The 26,542-nt window shown below is 44.2% G+C and overlaps 2 protein-coding genes across 6 annotated transcripts in view; both read left to right on the forward strand.

Moving 5' to 3' along the window:
- The window catches only part of ENTREP2 (endosomal transmembrane epsin interactor 2), a 446,665-nt gene that overhangs the window by 285,101 nt on the left and 135,022 nt on the right, over window positions 1-26,542 (forward strand). The window lies entirely within an intron of this gene.
- On the forward strand, window positions 24,876-26,539 carry NSMCE3 (NSE3 homolog, SMC5-SMC6 complex component). Its single transcript, XM_005559030.4, has one exon. It carries the CDS (start codon window positions 24,990-24,992, stop codon window positions 25,887-25,889), a length of 900 nt encoding a protein of 299 aa, XP_005559087.3. The 5' UTR covers window positions 24,876-24,989; the 3' UTR covers window positions 25,890-26,539.

Below are 26,542 nucleotides of genomic sequence, written 5' to 3' on the forward strand. Positions count from 1 at the left end.
GAGAGGGGGTGGAGGGTGTGGACCCCACACTCCGTCTCTCCATTAGGAGAGTTGCTTAGCATGGCCAGCTTCCACACTTCCCTGGGTGTGAAGTAAGCCACGCTGCAGGATTAGAGCAAAGCCGGGGACAGAGGGGACGGCCTGGACAGAGCGATGCCCACAGCCGCTGACACCTGCTTCTGGGCCTGCTTGCATCCCCGCTCTCTGCCTGGGTCCTGGGGGATCCCTTCCTAGTTCTAAGAGTCAATAAATTCCCCTTTTTGTTTGAGGTAATGGGAGCTCAGTTTTTATCACTTACAACCCAAAGACCTCCCTACCCAGTGCATCTCTCCACTTTGGTTTTCTGTCCTCCTCTGGAGCCTTTGCCCCACTTCAGGATCTTCATCCAGAAAAAGCATCGTGTTAAGCAGTGGATGTTGGGCCATGAGCCATATAGACCCAGCTTTTTTGTGCCGTTATCTTTGACACATGGCCACTCGAATAGATTCTTTGTAAGTACACAGCTGTAGCAGAGAATGCGGCATTGTGTTTTAATATGAAGCAGTATTGAGAAGCCCGGCGTTTTGATTTGTATCTTTTGCTCATGGCAAATGTATTTGGCCTGCTTCTGGTGTTCTTTATGACCAAGTACGTAACAGTAGAAAAGAAGTGAGGAAGGAAAGAAGCAACTGATTGGATTTATCCTCTCTCTAGCCCTCTCCTTTTAAAACCAAAGATGTCCAGCTTCTAGATGGGGAACTTATAAATTTTCCAAGCCACTTCGTGTTCTGATTATACACTTTTGTGTTTTGTGGAATATATGAAAATGCATTGCTGGGTGCAGTGGCTCACGCCTGTAATCCCAGCACTTTGGGAGGCCGAGCAGGGCGGATCACCTGAGGTCAGGAGTTCGAGACCAGCCTGGCCAACATGGTGAAACCCCGTCACTACTAAAAATACAACAGTTAGCCAGGTATAGTGGCATGTGCCTGTAATCCCAGCTACTCGGGAGGCTAAGGCAGGAGAACCGCTTGAACCCAGGAGGCGGATGTTGCAGTGAGCTGAGACTGCGCCACTACACTCCAGCCTGGGCAACAAGAGCAAAACTCCGTCAAAAAAGGAAAAGAGAGAGACAGAAAAATGAAGATTCACATATAAAATTATGTACTGAAGAAAGAGAGAGAGAGAGAAAGAAAAGAAAGAAAAAGAAAGAAGAGAGAGAGAGTGAAAGAAAGAAAAAGAAAGAAAGAAAGAAAAGAAAGACGAAGATTCACGTATGAAATTATGCACTGAAGAAAGAAAGAGCGAGAGAATGAGAAAGAAAAAGAAAGAAATAAAGAAAGAGAAAGAAAGAAAAGAAAGACAAAGATTCACATATGAAATTATGTACTGAAGAAACAGAGAAAGAAAGGAAAGAAAAAGAGAGAGAGAAAGAGAAAGAAAGGAAAGAAAGAGAGAGAGAAAGAGAGAAAGAGAAAGAAAGAAGGAAAGAAAGAAAGGAAGGAAGGAAGGAAAGAAAGGAAAGATGAAGATTCATATATGAAATGATGTACTGAAGCCTGTCAGGGATGATCAGTAGTGAAACTGGTGAGACACCTCGTTAAGATCAGGAAAGTGCTGGCGAAGTTGCAGTAAGTGTCAGGTCTCCAGCAGGTATTCTTTGGGTTATGCAGATAGAATTCCTATGAATGGTGGGAAGCTGGATATAAATGTTGGCACTCAGGATAGTGTCCACTAGTAGAAAATCAGATCATGAGCTGGGAGCCTGGATTGTGTCCCAGCACTGGCAAACACTGGGTGGTGGGGCAGTTTTTCAGACCTCATAGGGCTTTATCTGATTTAAAATGGTAATAATAATATTTTCCTTTTGTTCTTTGAACTGACATTTTAAATGTCCTCTGAACTTCTTGGAAGAAAAAAGCCCTGTGCAAACCTAAAAGTTTTGCTGTTCTTAGCAATGGTTACAATGAATATTCAAAATAAATAGGTATTCACGAAATATTTATTGTTTATCACTATTTCTCCTGAAGCACCATTAAAATGGCAATAAAAGAATAAAAAAGATTCAAACTCACAAAGAGGAGATGAACAGATGGGAAATGTCAGCAGCATTTTGGAAGCACGAGAAGTGTGTCATTGTGTGGTTGGCTTCGATTTCTTTCTGCTCATCCACTGTGCTGAGAGCTGGGGGGTGCAGGGTGGGGCAGGAAGAAACAAGCTGATTTGTGCCTCAGGGCCCGGCAAGGGCTCAGGAATTAGTCACCAGATGTCTCTGAAGGCAGGAATGTGGATGGAGCAAAAGCTGGAGCACTGGTTGACAGTCTGTGATATGCAGGCAACCCCCTCAGAGTCCCAGATGGAGCCTGTGCAGCTCTGTAACTGTGCCTCTGGCCCCAGCAGCAGACAGAGGCTGAACCAGGGAGACATCAGAGTGCAGGGATGCCCGGTACAGCTAAGGCAAGAGTGGGGTGCCTGACGGAACATCGTCAGGATGAGATAGTCTATGCTGCAGTAACAAAAAACCCTTGACATTTCAGTGGCTTAACGTAGCAAAGGTTTGTTTCTTGGTCACAAATGCATAGTACGGACTGGATGACTCTTCAGGGCAGCTTTCCTCTGTGTGGGAAGGGAGGTAATGAGACCCTTTCCACGGCCCCCAGAATTGCTGCCTAGGGTGAAGAAAGGGATGGGGGAGGCACCTGATGGTGAGTGCCTCAGGCCAGAGGGGACACACCCCTTCCATTCACATGTCCATTCGCCAGACTCAGGCACATGGCCCATCCCAGCTGCAAGGGAAGCTGGAACTGCAGGGGTGCACATGGATGTTCTGTGAACACTGGGATTAAGTCACTTCGGATTGAGAGCTTTCGAAGAGATGAGGCTGCATCTCCATCAGCCTCCTCAGCTTTGCTCCCTTTGGCTCCCACAGTGCTGGCTGCTAGTCTCAACAATGCCCTGGCAGGAGCTGCAAAAGTCTCTTCTATAGAAATTCATGGCCTAGAGAAAGAAAAGCACAGGCTTGGGGAGGAAGAGGAACCTACCAGTGAGGCCCACAAGTAGACAAGCTCTGTCTAAGCACAGGCAGCATCAGTCAGCATTCATGTTTATGTCTTCTTATGTGGCCATTCTTTTAAGAGAATCATACTGAGTGCTTTCTATGTGTTAGAAGTGCTCTGGCTCCTACGGATATAACAGAGAAAAAAGAGGCAAAATTCTCATTCTCCCAAAGCTGCATTTTTGTGCAGGAAGATTGATCATACAGAATGGGCAGATAAATCATAAACCAGATGCAGGTAAGTGTTAAGTTGAAAAAGTGAAACTGGTTTGAAACCTCGGGAGTGTGGACACGGGGCGCTAGTCATGGGATAGGGTTCATCATCCCCAGGACCTGCAGGAGGCAAGGGAGTGAGCCACGTGATTCTCAGGGGAAGAACTTTCCAGGCAGGAGGCAAGGGAGTGAGCCACGTGATTCTCAGGGGAAGAACTTTCCAGGCAGGAGGCAAGGGAGTGAGCCACGTGATTCTCAGGGGAAGAACTTTCCAGGCAGAGAGGACAGCCCGTGCGGAGCCCTGAGGTGGAAGCACGCCTGGCACACTCAAGGAACAGACAGCAAGGAGAAGTTGTGGCTCAGAAGAGTGCCCTCAGGGAAAGTAGAAGGAGGTGAGGCTAGACAACGGGGCTGCCCAGTATGCAGACTGGCGGGGGATTTTAAAGACTTTGACTTTTTTGAGGACTGCTGTGGTGGTGAGCTGAGGACGGACTTGCAGGAGGGTCCCTCTGGTATCTGTGCCCTGGGAGGCCAGGGCCAGATCCACAAAAGCCATGAAGGAATGAGATCTATTCATGTTGCTGCATTTAGCCATAGTTCCTCCTCCTTGTTGTTGTACAGTGTTTCGTCGTGTACATCCTGCATTTTATTTATGCTTTTTGTTGTTGATGGATGTTTATTTCAATTTGGTGACTATTACGAATAATGCTGCTGTGAACTTTCCCTTATATATATATATTTTTTTATTTTTTTGAGACGGAGTCTCACTCTGTCACCCAGGCTGGGGTGCAGTGGTGCAATCTTGATTCACTGAAACCTCCACCTTCTGGATTCCAGCGATTCGCCTGCCTCAGCCTCCTGAGTAGCTGGGTTTACAGGTGCGCACCACCTTGCCTGGCTAATTTTTGTATTTTTAGTAGAGATTGGGTTTTGCCATGTTGATCAGGCTGGTCTCAAACTCCTGACCCCAGGTGATCCACCCATCTCAGCCTCCCAAAGTGCTGGGATTACAGGTGTGAACCACCACACCCTGCCTCATATCATATCTTTTTGTGTACTATCTAGGAGTGAAATTTTGGGGTACATAGGTTCAATTTTAGTAGATAATGCCAGATCGTTTTCCACAGTGGTTGGTCCAGCTGACATTACCCCACCAATGTTCCTGTTTTCCCCCATTATCACCCACACTTGATGTTGTCAGTCATTTTCATCTTAGCCATAGGGTGGTGGGTCATAGTGTCCCATTACAGTTTTGTTTTGCATCTCCTTGATTGCTAATAAGGTAGAGTGCCTTTCATGTTTATGTGACATGTAGATGCTCTTTTTTTGAAACCCTTATGTTCCATTGTGTTATGTGCATTTTTCTTTTCTTTTTTTTTTTTTTTCTTTCCTTTTTTTTAGACAGTCTCCCTCTGTCACCCAGGCTGGAGTGCAGTGGCATGATATTGGCTCACTGCAACCTCCGCCTCCTAGGCTCCAGCTATCCTCCCACCTCAGCCTTCAGAGTAGCTGGGACTACAGGCATACACCACCACACCCAGCTAATTTTTTTCTAATTTTTTGTAGAGACAGGGTTTTGCCATGTTGCCTAGGCTGGTCTCGAACTCCTGAGTTTAAGCAATCTGCCCACCTTAGCCTCCCAAAGTTCTGGAATTACAGGCGTGAGCCACTGTACCCAGCCCATTTTTCTTATTTATTTATTTTGTATGTTCTGGAAATGAACCCTTTATCAAGTTATTTGTGATTTGTTGGGCGGATATATACATATATGTGTGTATACATACACATGTACATATATAGTTATGTGTTAACACATATATAGTACATATATAGTTATGTGTTATGTGCTTAACAACAGAGGTGTGTTCTGAGAAATGCACGTTGTGTAGACATCCTAGAGAGAACTTACTCAAGCCTAGATTAGGGTACAGCCTACTACACACCTAGGCTATAGGGTATAGCCCATTGCTCCTGGACCATAAACCTGTACAGCACGTTACTGTGCTGAATACTATAGGTGACTGTAACACAGTGGTGTGTATCTGTGCATTTAACATACCTCAGCATAGAAAAGGCACAGCAGAAATATTGTACCGTTAATTACTGTACTTAATATAGAGTTATGAGGGAAGATCTCACCGTTGCTGGGGACCTGAAGGAGGCAAGGGAGTGAGCCATGTGGGAAGAACTTTCTAGGCAGAGAGAACAGCCAGTGCAGAGGCCCTGACAACACCAAGTGTTGGTGATGATGGGAAAACAGGGGCAGGAGCACTGTGCTGGGCGTTACGGTCAAATGAGGCCACTGTCCCATATGTGGCCCAGACTTGACTAAAACAGCATTATGTGGCACATGACTGTGTAGGCGCCTACACACACACACACACACACACACACACACACGTATACAAATATACATACATAACAGTGTGTGTTTCTTGCTTTCAGGGGCTTGCCTTTTCAATGGTCTTTTTGGTGTCTTGATTTAAAAAATATTTTTCCTACTTCAGGGTCACAGAGTTTTTCTCCTGTTATCAGATAGCTTTATTTTCCCATCTATGTTTAGAGCTACAGTTTAATGAGAGTAAATTTTTGTAAAAAAAAATATAGTTTCATTTTTCTGTATGAATATCCAATTGATCCAGGGCTATTTATTCAAAAGACAGTCCCTTCCCCACTGCTTTGCAGTGCCATCTTTGTGACGAATGAGTGTCCTCCTATCCACCGGCCACTTTCTGGATTCTCTGTTTGATCTTCTTGGTCTTTTTGTCTATACTTGCATTAATACCAAACTGCCTTAATAACTATAGATTTATAAATAAGACTTGGCATCTATAACGTCAGCATTTTGCTGTTCAGACTTGTTTTGCTATTCAGGGCCGTTTGCATTTTCACCTGAGTTTTTTAGTAAATTGGTCAAATTGTATAAAGAAACCCTGCTGGAATTTTTCATGGAATTATATTGAAGCTTTAGATCAATATGGGGAATGTTGATATCTTTACTCCAGCATGTCTGCTATGAACATGTATTGGGTCTTATGTAATTTCTCTTACTATTGTTGTATAATGTTCTGAGTAGAGACACCGCATATCTCTCATTAGATATATTTCTACTTTAAACAAAATAAATGTGTGTGTGGTATTGTGATTGAGTATGGTGTTTCGGTTATCTATCACTGTGCCACAAGCTGCCTCAAAAGGTAATGGCTTAAAACAACAATAGTTTATCATTCTTCAGGATTCCATGGGTGTTTTTGGTTTTGGTTTTGGTGTTTTTTTTTTTTTTTTTTTTTTGGCTGGTCTTGCCTAGACTTTCTTCTGTGATTGCAGTGTAGCTGGAGCAACCCAATTGGAACCGAATGCAGGCACGGCTGTTTGCCACTTGCAAAGCCGGGAACAAGGATGAGATACAGTGAAAGGAAAGTGACTTTATCCCAAAAGCTTTCTTCCCCATTCCATGGGAAATGGCCAAGGATAGTGCCTTTTTGGGTCAAGGGTAAGGGCTTAAAAAGGGGTGTTTGGTATGAGGGGCATGCAGGAGTAATGAGGGGGTGCCAGTCTACGTGACTTGTTCCGATGGCTATCTTGCGTTATTGCCCCATCTGGTGAATGGGCTGGTGCCGTCTTGGGTACAGCCCAGTTGCAAATTAACTGGAGCTTGGAAGTAATCTGCAGGTCGGGGAGAATCCCACAGTGCCCTGAATTGTTTCAAGATGTAGTCTCCGGAACTTCTAAACAAACACACAATTAGATGAGGAAACATTGTGCCAGGGAGTGCCTGGTAGAAGGAGGGAGAGCAAAGACTGTTAGCTCATGCTAAAGGCAAGATAAGGAACAGGCAGGAAGGAGAAAGAAGAAATACTTTTAAAAACAGGACACTCAGTTACATAATGGTCTAAATGGCCTCACTCTTCTATTTGGAACTTTGATGCTGACTGCTGGGCCTTCCCTGTCATCCCCAGTCAGTGGCGTGGGCTGAGCTCTGTCCGTGCAAGGAGAGCACTACAGTGGGGACCGTGGTCAGAGGGCGGAAGCAGAGGTGCCAGCCTCCAGAGCTCAGTGTCACTTCCACCGCATTCCATTGTTCAAAGCAGGTCACAAAAGGAGTTCACATTTGAGGGGCTGGACAGATAGTCCCTGTCCCTTGAGGGAAGGCTCAGCCACCCACATTTTGGTACGAAAGGGGGTGTAGGGAGGAGATTGCATTGCATTCATCTTGGGGAAAGTGTACCACATGTGCTGTTATTTTCATTCCATTTTATTTGTTATTGGAAAATAGAAATAAAACTGATGTATGTCTGTTAACCTTATATCCAGCTACTTTGATAAATCTATTGAGTCTGTTAACTTATCTTTACATTCTTTTGAATTTTCTACATGTAGAATCACATCATTTGAAAATGAGATAACTTGGGGGTTTTCCCCAATCTTTGTAACTTTTTTTTTTTTTTCCTGTCGCCCAGGCTGGAGTGCAGTGGCGCTATCTCAGCTCACTGCAAGCTCCGCCTCCCGGGTTCACGCCATTTTCCTGCCTCAACCTCCCAGGTAGCTGGGACTACAGGCATAGGTCACCAATGCTCAGCTAACTTTTATATTTTTAGTAGAGACAAGGTTTCACTATGTTGGCCAGACTGGTCTCAAACTCCTGACCTCAGGTGATCCGCCTACCTTGGCCTCCCAAATTGTTGGGATTACAAGTGTGAGCCACCACGCCCGGCCTGTTCCATGTTTTAAAATATTCTACAATTGTATTGGTAGTGACTTCTCTATATGTATGAATATAACATTGTTTAACCAGATCTCTGCTTTTTGTAATTAGAGAGATGACCATCATTCTTATACAAATTAAAACCTTTTTACAGCTCCTAAAAGTAGATATATATGATAAAAATGAATGTATCTTTAGAGTATTTGATGCATATTGACATACTGCCTTTTAGGAAAGTTTACCCATTTATATTCCCAATATATGAGAATGCTCTTCTTCCTATGCCTTTGCCAGCACTGAAAGTTGTTATTCTTTTTAACCCATGCTCATTTGAAAGATATAAGATGACTTCATTATTTAATTTGAATTTCTTTGAATACTAGTAAGATTAAACTTTTTATTCATTTATAATTGCATATACATAAGCTCATATATATAATCCCACCACCACGCCCGGCTAATTTTTTTTGTATTTTTAGTAGAGCCGGGGTTTCACCGTGTTAGCCAGGATGGTCTCGATCTCCTGACCTCATGATCCGCCCACCTTGGCCTCCCAAAGTGGTGGGATTACAGGCTTGAGCACCGAGCCTGGCCTTTTTCTTTCTTCTAATTGCACTGACTGAGACTTCCAGTAAAATGATGAAGTGATGATGGCAGCTTTCTTTATTTCTTATCTCTAAGGCAACATTTTCATTATTTCACATATGAGGTGTAATGAAAGCTGTTTGTAGTGATTCTTTAAGTTGCTTTCTATTTCCAGCCTGCTAAGTTTTGTTTTGTTAGTTTAAAAAAAAAATCATGCATAAATACTGAATTGTATCATATGACTTCTTTTTTGGGGGAAGACCATATGAGAGAACTCCCTTATTCTGTTAATACGGTGAATTATCTTGATTGGTTTTTGAATGTTGAACCAACCTTATTTCCTTGACTGAACTCAGCTTGCTCGAGCTGAATCTCAATTCTGTTTGTTAATGTTTTGTTCGGGATTTTTTTTATTGTATATTCATGAGGGAGATTGGCCTTTACTCTTCATTTTTTCAAAATGTCCTTGTCAGATTTTTATATGGAGGTTACACTTCCTTCGTAAAACACAATAGGGATTAGTCCCTCTTCTGCTTCTCTGGAAGCATTTATTTAAGGCTATTATTTAAGTTATTTCTTCAAAGGTTCAGTGGAATTTACTAGTGAGGTCATCTTGGTCTGGAGTTTTCTGGTAAGGAAAGTTTGGAATTCCAGATTCAGAAGCTCCTAGAATTATTCAAACTTTGTGATTCTTCTTGCATCAGTTTTTCTTGGTTGTGTTTTTCTAGGGATTTGTCCATTTTCTCTGTTTTCTGGTATTCTCTTTCAGTCTTTTTCATATCTGCAGGGAAGTGCTTAGCTATTGTTCATACATCTGAGAGAGCACAAGAAAGCTGGTTTGGGAGTCCTGAGAGAGGTTGGAGCCCAGGGCAGGGATACTGCCGGGCTGGTACTGACATGGGGAGCAAGAGAGAAGGAAGAAGCAAGTTCATCTCCTCTCCCGACTTTGCAGGCTCCCTCCATTGCCTCTTACTGGAAGAACCCAATAGAACACCATCTAACAAAAGAAAACCACAGCTTCAAGAGCCCCCACTCTAGCGTCAGGGAGCAGTGGATTTGAAATTGAGAAAACGTAGCTTAATTACCAGCACACCCTCCTGCCTAAATATTTTCAGCGTCCTCTTCATCTTGTCCCACCCGGAGGAGAAACCCTGGGAATCACGTTTCTTTTCACTGCTTCGCCCTTGTCTTCTCCTTATTCCTGGAGTATGCTGAGATTGTTTGGGGCTAGGATCTAACTAAACTTTTCCTTATTTCATTTCAAGAATCCTCAAGAACAGTTGTGTTATAACTTACATTCACGTTACCCTTGTGCATGAAGATTTAAAAATAAATATTATGAGATTCACTCTCACTATTAATCACTGCACTCTGTCTTCTCCCTTGGGCCCTCGTTCTGATCTGGCTCTTTGGTAGTGTATCCTGGAGTATTTGCATAGTGTGTGCAGGGAAGCACTGCTTCCTGACTGCATGTCCAATCATCCATTTCTCTGTAGTTGCCTGGTGGAGGATTCCTCATCGGTTCTTTCTTCTCCCTAGCCAGTAAATGTTAGCCCACGATCTATTACTTTCCATAATTGCAGGTGAGAAATGTGATATTAGACTGGTTATTTCTTTTTTGTTTGTTTTTTAGATGGAGTCTCTCTCTGTCACCCAGGCTGGAGTGCAGTGGTGCAATCTTGACTCAGTGCAACCTCTGCCTCCTGGGTTCAAGTGATTCTCCTGCCTCAGCCTCCCGAGTAGCTGGGATTACAGGCATGTGCCACCCACCTGGCTACTTTTTATATTTTTAGTAGAGACGGGGTTTAACCATGTTAGCCAGGGGGGTCTCAAACTCCTGACCTCAAGTGATCTGCCTGCCTCAGCCTCCCAAAGTGCTAGGATTACAGGTATGAGCAACCACGCCCTGCCTCTAGACTGGTTATTTCTAAAAGCAACGTGTTCTTCCTGTCTGGAAGCTTATATGATTTTCCTCCCTATTCTGAAAATTCGGAAACTTTGTGAGGATGTGTCTAAATTCAGCGTTTTCAGAACCTTTCAATCTTAAGACTCGACTGGTTTTGTTTCTTTGGCATTTCTTTGTTTATTCTCTCATACTTTTGTTTTCTCCTTCAACTCCTATTATTTACACAGGATGCCTCCTCCTGCATCCACCCTCCATATCTTGATCTTTAACTCGTGATTCTTAGTTCATTAACTTTCTGTCTTGTGTTGTGGGATACATTTTTCATTTTATCTTCCTAAAATCGTAATTTGGTTTTTCGTGGGGACTGTTCTCTTACACAGTACCTCTACTAAATTTTTAAATGAAAAAGTCAAGCATTTGGAGTTTCTCTTGGGATCCAGGAACAACAAAACAATAAAAAAATCAAGCCTTTTTCCGTCCTGACAGCATTTTTTGTGCTCTAATAATATCTCCTTATGTGTTCTCATTGTTTATATTATATAGTCTATTTCCGTTTCTGTCATTAGTTCTGCTCTGTAGTAGCCATCTGTTCTAGAATTTGGCTGTCTCCTTCCTTCAAACCACCGTCCCTCTTAGGGGGCACATGAGTTTGCTGTGCTGCCTCGTTTTGGTGGGTGTGGAGTTTCCCCAGTGCTGGTTTGGGCCCAGCTGTAGGCTGTGATAACTAAAATCCCCCCCAGGCCATGGTGGATTGATAGAGGTGTGGCGGGGCATGATGGCTCATGTCTGTAATTCTAGCTACTGGAAAGGCTGAGGCAGGAGAATCGCTTGAGCCCAGAAGTTCGAGGTTATAGTGAGCTATGCTCTAGCCTGGGTGACAGAGCCAGACTCTGTCTCCAAAAAAAAAAAAAAAAGAAAAAAAAAAAAAGAAGAAGAAGAAGAGACAGAGGCAGATAGGGTGGGATTGTTGGATTATTTCCTCTCCGCAGTTGCACTGGCAAACTACACTGTCTCTTCTCCTAATGGTGAGGGTGGGGATAGTCTTTTCGGAATCAAGTAGGGTTTAACTGTCCTCAGTATTACCTCGCAACTTCTCTTTCAAGTGTGCAGGACGCGCTCCCTCTCATCTGCTCCAGAGCCCTCAGATTGGCCAGCTGACCCCACTGTGGCCTGGGATAGCTGCTTCTCACCCTGGGGTCTGCCAGAGATGCAGACTGTCTCCAGACTGCTTGACCTTTGGTCCATAGATTCTTGCTGGACTCTGGTCTTTGGTCTTAGCTCCTTGTCTGAGCATGACCCTCTATCACAGGCCATGGGGAGCAACAGTGGGTCATCCTGTGGACACACCCCTATACCAGGCATCATCAGTGACCCCTATACCAGGAGGTAAGAGAACATCTGGCTGGTTGGCCTGAGGCTTTCGAAGCTCATCTGTCCCCTGGCCATCACCATATTGAGACCAGTTATAGCCAAGAAACAGTTAAAGGGCAGACTTGGATGTACTAGAGGAGTCCAGGCAACAAGAACAGACCGGTATGCCTGAAGCCCTCTAGAGCCTCGGATTAAAACTTCCTGTCTTCTTCGGGGGCCAAGATTGTAGCATATCATGGGGTCTCAAAAGTTAGGGGTCAGCGGCAGGCAATGTGACAGGCATCTAAAATACCGAATTCATGAGGTAGGTGGAGAAGAGATGACTTGCTGGAAACAAGGAACAATTTGAAGAGTGCTGGGGAGCTTGTGATAACCCCTGAGGTCCAGTGTGCAGTGGGAGAAAACTCCTTGATGGATACTCACAATGGACCACTGGCTGAGGACAGGCATCATTCAAGTTAGGATAATGTATTAGTCTGTTTTTGTGCTGCTGATAAAGACATACTCGAGACTGGGTAATTTATAAAGAAAAGGAAGTTTAATGGACCTCTTTTTCAAACCTCTTAAAAAAGAGGTTTCATTTCACGTGACTGGGGAGGCCCCACCATCATGGTAGAAGGCAAAAGACACGTCTTACATGGCAGCAGACAAGAGAGAATGAGAACCAAGTGAAAGGAGTTTCCCTTTATGAAGCCATCAGATCTTGTGAGACTTATTCACCAGCATGAGAATAGTACGGGGGAAACCTTCCCCATGATTCAGTTATCTCCCATGGGGTCCCTCCCACAACACATGGGAATTCTGGGAGCTACAAGTCAAGATGAGATTTGGGTGGGCACACAGCCAAACCATATCACATGATATCTGTGACATATGAGGATACATCTTTATAACTTCCAAACAAATCCTGGCTTTCTAACCTACAGACTTTAGCTATCTGGGCAAACCGTAGGCCTTCCCCCTTTCTCAGGTCCCAGGTAACATCGAAACATCTCTTTGCCTTAGAGAGGGAGGCAGACTACCAACCTGTAGTCTCACATTCTTGAGCTGTAGTCTACCTGAACTCGAGCAGCATTTCATGCTTACATTCAAATATCCGTAGATCTCAGAGACAGGTGGAGTGGGTTGGCACAGCTTCACCAGGTGAAGTCTGTTCCTCTTGTTGGGACTCCTTAGTCTACAGATGTCACCTGGAAAGCTTTGGGGTGGCTTTTGCCTGCAAGTGATATAAACCAATTCACACAAGCTTCAGTAATGAAGGAAGTTATTACGTCAAATGGCAAGTCCAGAGCGGGGCTGCCGCAGGGTTAGCTGGTTCAGCAGCCTTGCAAAGTCAAGGACCTAGAATCTTTCCGGCTTTCCCCTCTGCCAGTTTCAATGTGTTGATTTGGTGGCTTAGCTCTACTCAGTCATGAGACAGTTGCCCCTGCTTGAGGCAGTACATGCAGATGCCTGGTATGGGGGTCCAGTAGAACAGGAAAGTTTTCCTTCTTTTTTTCCTATAACTTCTTTTTAAGAGCAAGTAAACATTTCTCAGATGCCCCCCAAAATATCCCTTGCATCTCATTGGCCAGAGCTGGGTCACATTGTCCACTTGTAAACCCGTTGCTTATTATTATTTAACCTCCATTTTAATAGGCTGCATTATTTATTTATACATTTAGAAAATATCATCCTTGAGTAAGACTAATCAAGTAAAACTGTAAATGGATAATAAATTACAATGAGTTCAGCAGAATTTCTATAAATTACATCTAATAATCACACCTCAGTACAAAGGATTAAGCATAACAGGTGTATTCACATTGCTGTGTGAAATTTCCCAATGAACAGCTTTTAAATATCCAGAATAATCATGTTGAATTAGGTAATTTGCTTAGAGGTAAATATGAAAGGAAAATAAATGCATGAGAGTACGAACCTCTTGGATAATGATAAACAATTGAACAGCTCAAGAAAATTTCACGGGTACATTTTTAATGACTGGTTGAATCCTAGGAAGCAGTTAATTCATTAATATTTGGTTTCCCAACCACCTGTCTCAAACATGTGGGATTAATAAAGTCTTTTAAAAAAAGGCTGGGCGCAGTGGCTCACACCTGTAATCTCAGCATTTTGGGAGGCCGAGGCAGGCAGATCATGAGGTCAGAAGATTGAGACCATCCTGGCTAACATGGTGAAGCACCATCTCTACTAAAAAATACAAAAAATTAGCCAGGCATGGTGGTGGGTGCCTGTAGTCCCAGCTACTTGGGAGGCTGAGGCAGGAGAATGGCATGAACCCAGGAGGCGGAGCTTGCAGCGAACCAAGATTGCACCAATGCAGTCTAGCCTGGGAGACACAGTGAGACTGTGTCTCAAAAAAAAAAAAAAGTACTGCTTCTCAGAAAGGGTGCCCAGGTTTATCCATGCAGATGAAGGTATGGTGTTGCCAACCTCAAGGGGCAGCAAACCATCAGAAAACCTTTCATGCATTTTGGGTTGTCCTTCCTATGGGGGTTCCCTGGCTGCTGGAGGCAAAGCTGCAGCCAGGCCAGCTGAGACATCACCAGGCAGCAGGATCCTTCTGCTGTCTTCCTTCCCGATGAATGTGATTCTCACTTGCCTGGGGGTCGTTGGCTGTTTTGTCTTTTATAATGCACGTGCTGACATGTGTCTGCCAGGGAACGTCTTTGTATTTATAAGGTTGCTATTTTTTCCTGAGGTTACAGAGTCCATTCTGTCTTCCCCATATCCTGCCTCTTCCTTCCCCAGGCCGCCTTTGTACCTCCTTCTGTCCAGCTGAGATTAAGCTTGTTTATTTCCTGGAATGCCATTCTTCCTTATTTTCTCTGTTCGAGGCTTTTGACAGCTCCACATAGCAGTCAAAGCATATCATGCAAACTCAAGGAAAGCAGCTGGGGAGAAAATGGAAGTTTCCTTTCACATTAGGTTTCTGGGGGCCCCCCTCTCAGGGGGCCAGGGACTTCGTAACAAATGAGTTGGTCAGCCTCTCCTAGTGGAGTTGTCACTCTGCTGAGCATGATTTACAAGTTTTCAGAGAATTCGAGTAGAGATAGGTTTTTTAATGATCTAATAGAACTGAACATGGTAGATTGAAATATTTGTTTTTAATCATGGGTACTTCAGGATCACATATATACATAACTCAGGGTTTTTACTGTGAAATGCAGATACACCAAAACAGAAATGTGAGAATTCTAGCTCAGCACAGGCTTTACTCATTTTAACAGTTTTTCATACTAAGGAAAGCAATTATCACATTTCTGCAATATCTTTTTTTTTTTTTCCAGGCGAGCAAAAGAAAGTCTAGATAAGAAATTGGGTTGCCCATGTACAAAGGACACACCACCTGACTTCCTTGCTCCCTCCAGGTAGAAAGATACAACATCATTTCTCATGTTGATACAAAGTTTGTAAAAATAGTTTTTTGGAGGAGTAATAAATTCACGTGTCCACATTAACTAGCATCCCATGTATATGGATTGGTAGACTTAATTTTAAGATGTCAGTGCTACCCAAATTGATCTACAGACTCAAAACAAGCCCTATGAAAATCCCAACTGAGGCCAGGCACGGTGGCTCATGCCTGTAATCCCAGCACTTCAGGAGGCCGAAGTGGGCGGATCATGAGATCAAGAGATCGAGACCATCCTGGCCAACATGGTGAAACCCCGTCTCTACTAAAAACACAAAAATTAGCTGAGCGTGGTGGCACGCGCCTGTAGTCCCAGCTGTTCAGGAGGCTGAGGCAGGAGAATCGCTTGAACTTGGGAGGTGGAGGTTGCAGTGAGGCGAGATCGTCCCACTACACTCCAGCCTGGTGACACAGCGAGGCTCCATCTCAAAAAAAAAAAAAAAAAAAAAAAAAAAAAAAAAAAAAAAAAAAAAAATTCCAACTAAATTTTTAGCAGGAATTGACAAGGTGATTCTAAAATTCCTATGGAGATGGAAGGGACCCAGAATAGCCATAATAATCCTGAAAAATAACAGAATTGGACGACTTACACCTTCTAATTTCAAAACTTACTAACACTGTGTAGTAACCAGGCAGTGTAGCAGTGGCACACATCGACATATGTGATGGGCTGCGGTGTCTCCCCCAGAATTCGCAAGACTCAACCTGAGACTTACAAACTGTGTGTGGAAATAAGTTCTTGAAGTGGATTAAGTTAAAATGAGGCCTTTACAGTGGGGCCCTGATCCAATAGGACGGGTGTCCTTATAGTCAACAAAAGGAGGAAGAGACACCAGGGATGTGCATGCACAGAGAAGGGTCAGCTGAGAACACCATGAGTGTGTGGTCATCCGCAGGCCGAGGAGAGAAGCCTCAGGAGGAACCAACCATGCCGACTCCTTGGTCTCGGACTTGGAGCCTCCAGAACTGTGAGGAACCACTTGGTTGTTTAAGCCCCCAGGCTGTGGCGTTCCGCTTCGGCAGCCCCGGGAAACCAGTGCACACGTAGAGCAGTGGATTAGAATTGAGAAATAAATTCATACATCTGTGGTCAACCGATTTGCAGAAAAGAGGCCAGGGATATCCAGTGGGATAAACGGAATAGGGTTGGGGCTTCTCCCTTTCCTCTGTGGGTCATGCTGTTGGGAGTCACTGGAAAAGTATGAGGCTGGCAAGTAGCAGGAGGCCCAGCAGGTGTTGCTTTTCTGGCCACGGTGCATCAGAGGGCGCACTGTCTACATGCCTGCTGACGTACTACGAAGGGCCTCGTGCAGCCCGGGCCTCACAGGAGGCAAACTGCTGGCTCTCCCAACCTTGAGGCCTGGCAGCACTTGGCCTGCCTGTGAGGCTCTCCTGAAGAACGACAGCCTGGAACAGGGTCTCGGAGGATTATTCTCAGAAAGGGGACAGCTGTGGACTCTCTCAGAAGGGAGACACAGGCTTCTGCCAGCACAGACCCCACAGGTACCACACAGTCCTTGCTTTTCCCAGGCCTTGGGAAGGGGCAAGCCCTCTTCTCCGCATGAAGTTGCTAAGCTCTCACTTGTGTCTCGGGGAGGGAGGATCCCTGTGCTAGATCTCTCTTCTGCAGATCTTGGAGAACCCAGAGTCCTGAAAGCATGCTTGCTGTGGTTATTAGTCTAAGGGAGGGAGCTGCGGTGGCGGGGGTGGGATCAGAGAGGCGGGGCCTGTGGCAACCCATCTCCCCAGGACTCCTACAGTCATCTCTTCTCTTTATGGTTGTTATCTCCCTCAAGACCACCAGGTATGCATACATGGGGTCTTTCTTGTCTGCCTTGAATATGTTTATTTTTTCTCTAATGTTATTTTTTTTCCATTTCAATGTGTTCGGTTTTCTCATAACTCATCTGCATTGCCCCTGTCTGGATATTGGCTTTGTCAGCTCTGCTTGTGGACATAGCTCTTTCCTGTGCATATATCTCTACTTTAGGCTAAAGTGTAGTCTGGAAGAATGAGGTTTCTGGCATCTTGCGTGGTATAGCAAGTGGTCAAGTGCTTTGGGTTAAATATGGAGAACACAGACACTTTAGAGTAGCAGATGCTTTAAGGCAGGGGTCCCCAAACCCTGGGCTGTGGACCAGCACCAGTCCGTGGCCTGTTAGGAACCTGGCCATACAGCAGGAGGTGAGTGGCAGGCGAGTGAGCATTACTGCCCGAGCTCCACCTCCTGTTAGATAAGTGGCAGCATTAGATTTTCATAGGGCCATGAGCCCTACTGTGAGCTGTACAGGCAGGGATCCTGAAACCATCCCCCCACCTCCGCACCTTCCGTGGAAAAACTGTCTTCCACAAAACGGGTCCCTAATACCAAAAAGGTTGGGGACTGCTGCTTTGATTTATATTCCAAGTTGTGTAAAACTCCTTTCTGTAAAGATAAATCACCAGATTAGCTCATTTGTACTTTTTTTTTTCTTTGAGACGGAGTCTCGCTCTGTCGCCCAGGCTGGAGTGCAGTGACACAATCTCGGCTCACTGCACGCTCCACCTCTCGGGTTCAAGCGACTCCTGCCTCAGCCTCCCGAGTCGCTGGGACTACAGGCACCCGCCACCAGGCCTGGCTAATTTTTGTAATTTTAGTAGAGATGGGGTTCTGTCATGTTGGCCAGGCTCGTCTGAAACTCCTGACCTCAAGTGATCCGCCCGCCCCGGCCTCCCAAAGTACCAGGATTACAGGCGTGAGCCACTGTGCCTGGCCCATATATACTTTCCATATGGAAAAGCACAGCTCTTCATAATTTGTCTCTCCCTTACCCCTGTTGCCACCAATTCAAACGATGAGCTCATTCCCCAACCACAGAACACTGGGAAGAAACATAACAAAAATGTCACATTGTTTTCAATTCACCTCTCATTATATTCAAAACTCCTCATTATTAACCTTCCCTAGCTCCAAAGTCTCATTTCTTACTACCCTCTTTTCCCCTGAATAATAGGATTGGCTACTGATTCAGCCAGACCTTGTTCACTTTCAAGTGACAGGAACCAACTCAAAGCAGATGAAGCAAAAGGAGATGCTCTAGTAATTCATTATCTCCAGGAGTCTGATCTTGAACTCAGCATCCAGGGATTCAAATGGCAGCATGAAGATTGTTTCCCCATGTCCTAGATCTCTTTTGAGTTGGCTTCGCCCTGAGGCAAGTTTTTCAGAAGCAAGGGCCCAGGTGGCTAGGCTTACATCACCCCTCAGCTTGTTAGCTCAGAGGAGCGAGAATATCTATCTGAATATCCTGGAAGGATGCTGACTGAACTTCTGAACCAGTCACTGTGTCTGGCCTGAATCCTGTGCACTCAGGAAAGGAAGGCAGAGCCCTATACTAAGGTCTCTTAAAGGTGGGAAGAGGCCGTTCCTACAGGGAAAGGATACAGAACAGAGGGGTTAGAAACCAAGCAAACAAGAGAATCTTAGTGACCACTATCAAGACCGTGGATGTTTGTAATTTTATAACTTAGTAGGCCCTAATGATTTTCCTAAGTAAAGGGCCCTGGATATCTGGAAGACACATTTCTTGAAAAGAGAGTCTAAGACCAGGCTTCTGGGCAAATGGCTGCAATGCTTGGAAAGCACTATCTTATGAAGGCCCGCCTCTCCACTCGCTTCCACCAGCCAAGGAAAACTCCGTTGCTGCTTCATCAAAATACACATTTACGAGGGACAAAGTGTTATTAGGTAGTCTACCATGTGATCTAAGCAGGCGGGATCTTTGCTAAGAATGAATATATATAACTGTTGTAAATGTGTGGACACAAGGGACTTTATTGCAACCATTAAGATGTCTGGATCGCTTTTCCTGCTGTCTACCCACCAAAATAGTATTTGCCTCCCAGCTCCCTTGCTCACATGCTGCACATTGGCCCACTTTCTTCCACTGGAAAAGGCAGAGAACAGCTCATATGTGGTGGCTGCATGCTTTGATCATTGCCTTTCTTCTTAAAAAGTCCTCACCTGCTTTTAGCACTGTGTTGCTGTCAGAAAAATTAAAGCGTTTTTCTGATTCACGAGAAATACCATGAATGAAGAGGAGAATCTAGTAGATAATAAAGATGATTAGAGTTTCTTGGCAGGCATTTGCTATCGAAAAGACAAAACATTTAATTACTCTAAACATCTAAAGAGCAATTTGTAGTAGGCATTTCCTTGTCCTTTGCACTTGAAATCTTAGCTAGCTTAGCTTTTGCCTCAAAGAATTTTGATTTTTTCTTTTGGGTCTAGTAATAAAAGCATGAAGGTCATTAACATAAAGTGTTTGAAAATGTTTTTCTTTTTTAACCACTTGTCTTTGTGACTTCACTGCCTGAACAGAAAGTCACAAATGCCATATTCAAATCACACTGAATTTATTGAACATGTGAATGTGCATAGCTGCTATGGCATAGTGTCACTTTGAAGTGACACTTCATTGAAAATATATTTTTCATTCATCTCCCAAGCAAGAAAATCAGGGTTGATTTTGATTTTTAAAAGCAAATTAACTTTAATAGCACCTTGATAGATGTATTTCTTTTCAGCCCTTTTGATTTTTGTGTACATGTGTTTTGCTGCAGTGAACATCTTTCTCATCGTTCTACTGAAAGATGGCAGAATATGCCCAGAATATGCCACTTTGGCATAAGGATTACTTTGAGCTAAAGGCACTTGAAAAACAGCAGATGCAAGAAGGCCATTTGAATTCCCTCTTTTCTTCCTGAAAACAGGAGATAAAAAACTCTCATGTGAAAAATAGCTTTACTGTACCAAGAGGAAAGAAACATTACTCAATGCGGAGTCAAAGCCAAGTGAATTCTGTACAAACAACTTTGTTAAAATAATTATCTCCCTTTATCCTCCCCACATAATTTACTTTTCCCACAGTTACCTCTCTTTGTTCAACCAAATGTAAAAGCATTTAGGTTTTGCCACTTCTTTGGGTCTTCATTTCCCTAACGAGCGCTCCACCCCCCACCCTCGAAGGGTCCCAGCTGGACCTGAGACTTAAATGGACGTAAAATAGATTAACAGGAGAAAAGCATTCAAATTTCATTTAAGTTTTACAGGACATGTCCCTTCAAGGGTGGAGGGAAGGTTTTGTCTCCCCTGCAGTATATACAACTTTGTGTAGTCCTCAACTATTTTCCTTAACAGAAATCCCTGGAAAGAAGGAGACTGTTATCCAACTACCCTGCCAGGCCCTGTGCTAGGTACTGGGTAAATCTATCTCACTTAATCTTGATGCCAGGATTAGGCCTCATTTTGTTGACTTGGAGACTGAAGCGTGGAGGTGTGTCAGTAGCTCTGCCAGTATCATACAGGTTTCTAATGTTAGTTCATCTGATCCAAAAGCCCTTACTTTTTCAAGGGCTTTTTTGTTTGCTGTGAATCAGTATACAGTTAAAAGCTCAGTCTCTGGAGGCAGATTGGCTGTGTTCAGATCCCAGACCTACCACTTACTTGCTGTAGACCCTCAAAACTTCACAATTTTCTCCTGTGCCCGTTTGTGAGAAGAGAAACATAATAAATGCACATGCCTCATAGGTTTGTTGTGGGGATTAAATGAAGTCATACCTGTAAACTACCTGGAATAAGGTCTGACCCACCGTTCACTTTGTCTAGTAGTCCCCCCTTATCTGTGGAGGATGTGTTGCAAGACCCTCAGTGGATGCCTGAAATCATGGACACACAATTAGGTACATTGTGTACCCTAAGTACACAATGTTTTCCCCTATACATAGATACATACTGTATTAGGCAGGGTTCTCTAGAAGGACAGAATTAATAGGATAGATATATATATAAAGGGGAGTTTATTAAGGAGTATTGACTCACATGATCACAGGGTGAAGCCCCAACAATAGGCTGTCTGCAAGCTGAGGAGCAAGGAAGCCAGTCCGAGTCCCAAAACCTCAAAAATAGGGAGTCCAACAGTGCAGCCTTCAGTCTGTGGCTGAAGACCCTTGAGCCCCTGGCAAACCACTAGTGTAAGTCCAAGAATCCAAAAGCCAAAGAACTTGGAGTCTGATGTTCAAGGGCAGGAGGCATCCAGCATGGGAGAAAGATGAAGACCAGAAGACTCAGCAGGTCAAGTCCTTCCACGTTCTTCTGCCTGCTTTATTCTAGCCGCGCTGGCAGCTGATTAGATGGTGCCCACCCAGATTGAGGGTGGGTCTGCCTCTCTCAGTCCACTGACTCAAATGTTAATCTCCTTTGACAACACCCTCACAGACACACCCAGGAATAATACTTTGCTTCCTTCAATCCAATCAAGTTGACACTCAACATTAATCGTTACATGAACCTATGATAAAATTTAATTTAGGCCAGGAGCGGTGGCTCACGCCTGTAATCCTAGCACTTTGGGAGGCTGAGGGATGGATCACTTGAGGTCAGGAGTTCGAGACCAGCCTGGCTAAAATGGTGAAACCCCATCTCTATTAAAAATACAAAAAAATTAGCTAGGCATGGTGGTACACACCTGTAATCCTAGCTACTCAGGAGGCTGAGATGGGAGGATCTCTTGAACGTGGGAAGCGGAGGTTGCACTGAGCCAAGATCGTGACACTGCACTCCAGTGCAGTGGCATAAGAGTGCGACTCCATCTCAAAAAAAAAAAAAAAAAAAAAAAAGGTTTCATTTATAAATTAGTCACAGTAGAGATTAACAATAATTAATGAGAAACAAAAATGAAAACTTAAGCCCTCCAGCTGACTGAACAGACCCCTTCTTGACCAAGGGGACCCCAGAATAACCTTGGAAACCCTCTCCCGCTCTAAATGCCATTCGGCTTTCTTCCCTAAGCGCTAAACAGAAATCAGCCCTTCAAGACTCCACCGCTGGTATCAACCAGCCACCTGATGCTGCCCCTCCCTTTTGGAGTTTTGGCACAACTGCCCAGCAGTTCTTCCTGGTAAAAGACTACCAACCATGGAGTAGTTAGGGCCAGTCTATGGAAGACATGCAGTCAGGGTTTTCATGTCCTCTGCTTCACCTTCTGATATCAGAGGGTCCGAAAACTCCTACCCTGGATCATGCTAACACTGCCAGTTTTGGAATATGGGTCCCATGGAGAGGCATGAAGTGCAGTTGCGCATGTGCACGTTTCTCCTTGCGTAAATATTCATGACTCCTCCTATAGCTTATTAAATATGTATACTTGGCCACCCCACTCTGCATAGATTCGTGCTCCCTTTGCCCCTCCATTGAAGTGTCTGTTTCTGGCTTCTAGCATGAGGTTTTGCTTCCCAGGCTGTTGGAATGGCCACCCCGCAGACTGCAACCCTCTTTGAGAAATAAAGCTCTTTCCAAATTTATGAACCTCATCATCCTTCAGTTGACACTAACAATAAAGTAGAAAAAATATAATATAGTGTAATAAGTTATATTGTGATTTCTCTCTGAAAATATCTTAATATTTTCAGACTGTTGACTGCAGGCAACTGAAACCAAAGAAAGTGAAACTGCAGACATGGAGATGGAGCAGCAACTACTATATAATCATTGACTGTTGTCGTTTATATTATTGTTACTAATGTTAGTATTGTTTTCACCAGTTTCTCCCCAAACATCCATAGCTTCCAGTATTAATCCAAGGTGGAATGTGGGTCTTCTTCTCCATGCAGAAGAATGTGGGACTTCTCCATGCAGGGCCTAAACTTCATTCTAATACTAACGCTAATACTAATACTAATACTAATTCTAATACTAATTCTAATACTCTTATTTTATGGGTGCATTTTCTCACCTGCATTCCTCTGGACAGAGCGTAGAGAGATGTTTTCAGACTTACAAACTGGCATCTCTTCTCCTCTATTTTGAGTAATGACAGTCTGCTGTCTAGGTAAGAGTGCTGCTAGAGGACACTGCTGATTTTCACAGTCATGGGGGTAGCCTGATTGGTGGACTGCTTGGTGACGTAAGTGAATACCTTAGCAAGAAACAGCATTGAAAAACCAGCCCAGTTGTTGACAATAGCTTTTATTTAATTTTCCACTTTCCCCTTATATCTTGGTCACCGAACTTTTTTGACTCAAGGTAGACCATCCACATCCTGTGGTAGGGACCTTTTGCAGAATTCTAGATGGCAGGAAGCTTTTATGAACCTAAGTCCAAATTTTAATTTGCAAGGAAACTGAAGCAGATGAATTTTCTCATTGTAAAAAAATGAATACCTTGATAATATATTTGTTTTTCGTAGTAGGCCTTTGTCATTAAGCTTGATGCCTGAGGATATAGTTGTATCTTGTGTGGAACAGTAAGTTATTACTCACTGCGTATCAGATTTTAGCATACTTGCATTAGTTCATGGAATATGATTTTACATTTACTATAGCAGTTCCAGTGCCATTATCAGATTGCATTTTCCTACTGAATTACAAACAAATGTGTTATGCTACTAACATTTAACAAAATTTTAATAAGGTTGTGTTTGATGCTATTATTCAGATAATGTGTTCTAAATTGCTTTCCTTTGAATATATTTGCATTAAAGAGGAACTCGATTTGGTTCTTTGAAGAGTTTATCCACTTTCTGGGTAGCTTTAAAAAGACACAGGGAAATTCAGTTTCTTCTTTGCAAGTCAATAAATAGAGAAGAAACAAATTTGCTAAGATCTGTAGAAGTAATGGCAGCAGATTGCTGATGGTTTGAGTTAATGAAATGACTCATTTTGGCTACTTGAGTTGCACAATTAAAATATACATAGACTGCACACATCATAGATGAGGGATAAATACCCCTGTGTTCTCTTTTCTTTCTCAAAGCTAATATATTATGAATTAAGAAATTTAAGAGATCCACATTATTGCAATTCTTGATCAGTGATGCCCAAAATTAAGTGGTAATCTCTTGAGAGTGCACGTTTGCAGCATTCCTCTTACGCATTTCTGCTAAAATTGTGGCTGTGAGCTGAAGGCAGTTGTTTTCCAAAGGATAAACTCATTTGACCAAGCTAAAACATTTACTTAATATTGACAAATTTTGTGGGGTTTTCTCATAGTTGTCTAGCTAAAGGAGTTTAATGCAGAGAATACACATACGGAAATAGTGAAACCGAAGTCCTGCTTGCGCGGAAAGCCTGCAGCAGACTTTTGTTTTTAACAAACTCCACGGGGCATTAGAGAAAGTAACTGGGGGCAGTGGGTTGGAGGGTATAAAATTGAGCGGAGGGACGAAAACTAAGAGCCCTCTGGGTTTTTTATATCCTTCTACATGTTGTGTAGAAATAAATGCTTTTACTTCCACGGTCGTACCTTCCTCTTCACCTTTTTTTTTTTCTTTCTCACACATTCATCCTGTGAGATCTTTTCATTTACAAATGCTCCCGATTTAGAATTAGAAACTCATAATACCGTCTGTAAAACTTGCCTGAGCCTGTCTGGTCCTGAATTTAGCGACACACTTGTTTAGGAGTTTCGGTTCTCGTTCTCTGCTTGCATGGTTTAGTAAGAACAACACTTCGCTATACTGAAATTCACCGACCAGACCTGCAGGGCTGCACAGAAATCTCGGATGCTTTTGGTACCCCCAGCCCCGCAGCCGCGCAGGCGCACCGCCCAGCCGCCGTGACGCAAGGCGCAGGCTTCATGACGCGGCACGCAGTCTCAGCCGACACTGCGCGCCCCTTCTGGGGCCCCGCCCAGGCAGCGGCCTTAGCGGGTCGCCGACCCGCGATCCCAGCCGCGGCTGCTTGCTTGCCGGAGTGTGCACCGGTACGCGTCGCCGGTGACATGTTGCAAAAACCGAGGAACCGGGGTCGCTCTGGCGGCCAGGCCGAGAGGGACAGCGACTGGAGCCGTGGCGGAAACTCCGGGGCCTCGCGGGCGGGCGAACACGCCCGGGCCCGCAGAGACGGCTTCGCAGAGGAGGCCCCGAGCACTTCCCGGGGGCCGGGCGGCTCGCAGGGGTCGCAGGGCGCCCGCCGGTCCCAGGCCTCCCCCGCCGTGGGCCCCAGGACCCAGAAGCAGCAGGAGCTGAAAGTGTCCGAGCTGGTGCAGTTCTTACTGATTAAGGACCAGAAGAAGATTCCGATCAAGCGGGCCGACATACTGAAGCACGTCATCGGGGACTACAAGGACATCTTCCCCGACCTCCTCAAACGGGCCGCCGAGCGCCTCCAGTACGTCTTCGGTTATAAGCTGGTGGAACTTGAACCCAAGAGCAACACTTACATCCTCATCAACACCCTGGAGCCGGTGGAGGAGGATGCCGAGGTGAGGGGTGACCAAGGCACGCCCACTACGGGCCTCCTGATGATCGTCCTGGGGCTCATCTTTATGAAGGGCAACACCGTCAAGGAGACTGAAGTCTGGGACTTTCTGCGGCGCTTAGGGGTCTACCCCACCAAGAAGCATTTCATTTTCGGAGATCCAAAGAAACTCATTACCGAGGACTTTGTGCGACAACGTTACCTGGAATACCGGCGGATACCCCACACCGACCCCGTGGACTACGAGTTCCAGTGGGGCCCGCGAACCAACCTGGAAACCAGCAAGATGAAAGTTCTTAAGTTTGTGGCCAAAGTCCATAATCAAGACCCCAAGGACTGGCCAGCGCAGTACTGTGAGGCGTTGGCAGATGAGGAGAACAGGGCCAGACCTCAGCCCAGTGGCTCAGCCCCATCCTCTTGAAATCTGAGGTGGATTCAGAGGGACCCCCGGGACAAGGGTCTGAGACCCAAAGGCACAGTGCAGAGGAGCGGGGGAAGGGAGAACGAACCCAGGAAGCGTATTTCTGTAGCGTTTCAATGTGTGTAGCTTTAGGATGTGTTTGCAAAGTTTTGTTCTTTTAATGTTGTGTTATTTGGTTCCAGATTTTCATCTATAAACAAAGGAGCATTTGTTTTGCTTTGATTTTACTTTTTTTGGTATAAAAAATTTTCCTAGCTTAGTAAAACGAATTGGAAAACTTGACTATGATCTGAAACAGATATGCCAGAAGGAACACATAAGTAAGTTGCTTTGGTGCCAAGAAAATAAAAAAGTAGCTATTATCGGGTCTCTTAAGCATCCCAGTTTGTAAGGAAAAATAAAAGTCTTTATAAAATTAAAAATAAAAACGTAATTGCCTATATCCTTATTACCTTAACCTATTTTATTTTTTCTATATTTCCTACATATGTAAGTATTATTCATGGTTCCAAGCAATGAACGTGGTGTATTTTCTCCAAATAGCAATTGTTTATATTCATAATTACTCAGCTGTGTTGCTAAACATGCAGTTCCACTTAGTTTTTTTTACATGCTACTCTAGTTATTACAATAAATACTGTATTTTTGAAGCA

This window comes from Macaca fascicularis, chromosome 7, assembly GCF_037993035.2.
Source record: "Macaca fascicularis isolate 582-1 chromosome 7, T2T-MFA8v1.1".
Lineage (NCBI taxonomy): Eukaryota > Metazoa > Chordata > Mammalia > Primates > Cercopithecidae > Macaca > Macaca fascicularis.

Coding starts and splice junctions, on each gene's coding strand:
- NSMCE3 (XM_005559030.4), top strand. CDS start 24,990: ATGTTGCAAAAACCGAGGAACCGGGGTCGCTCTGGCGGCCAGGCCGAG.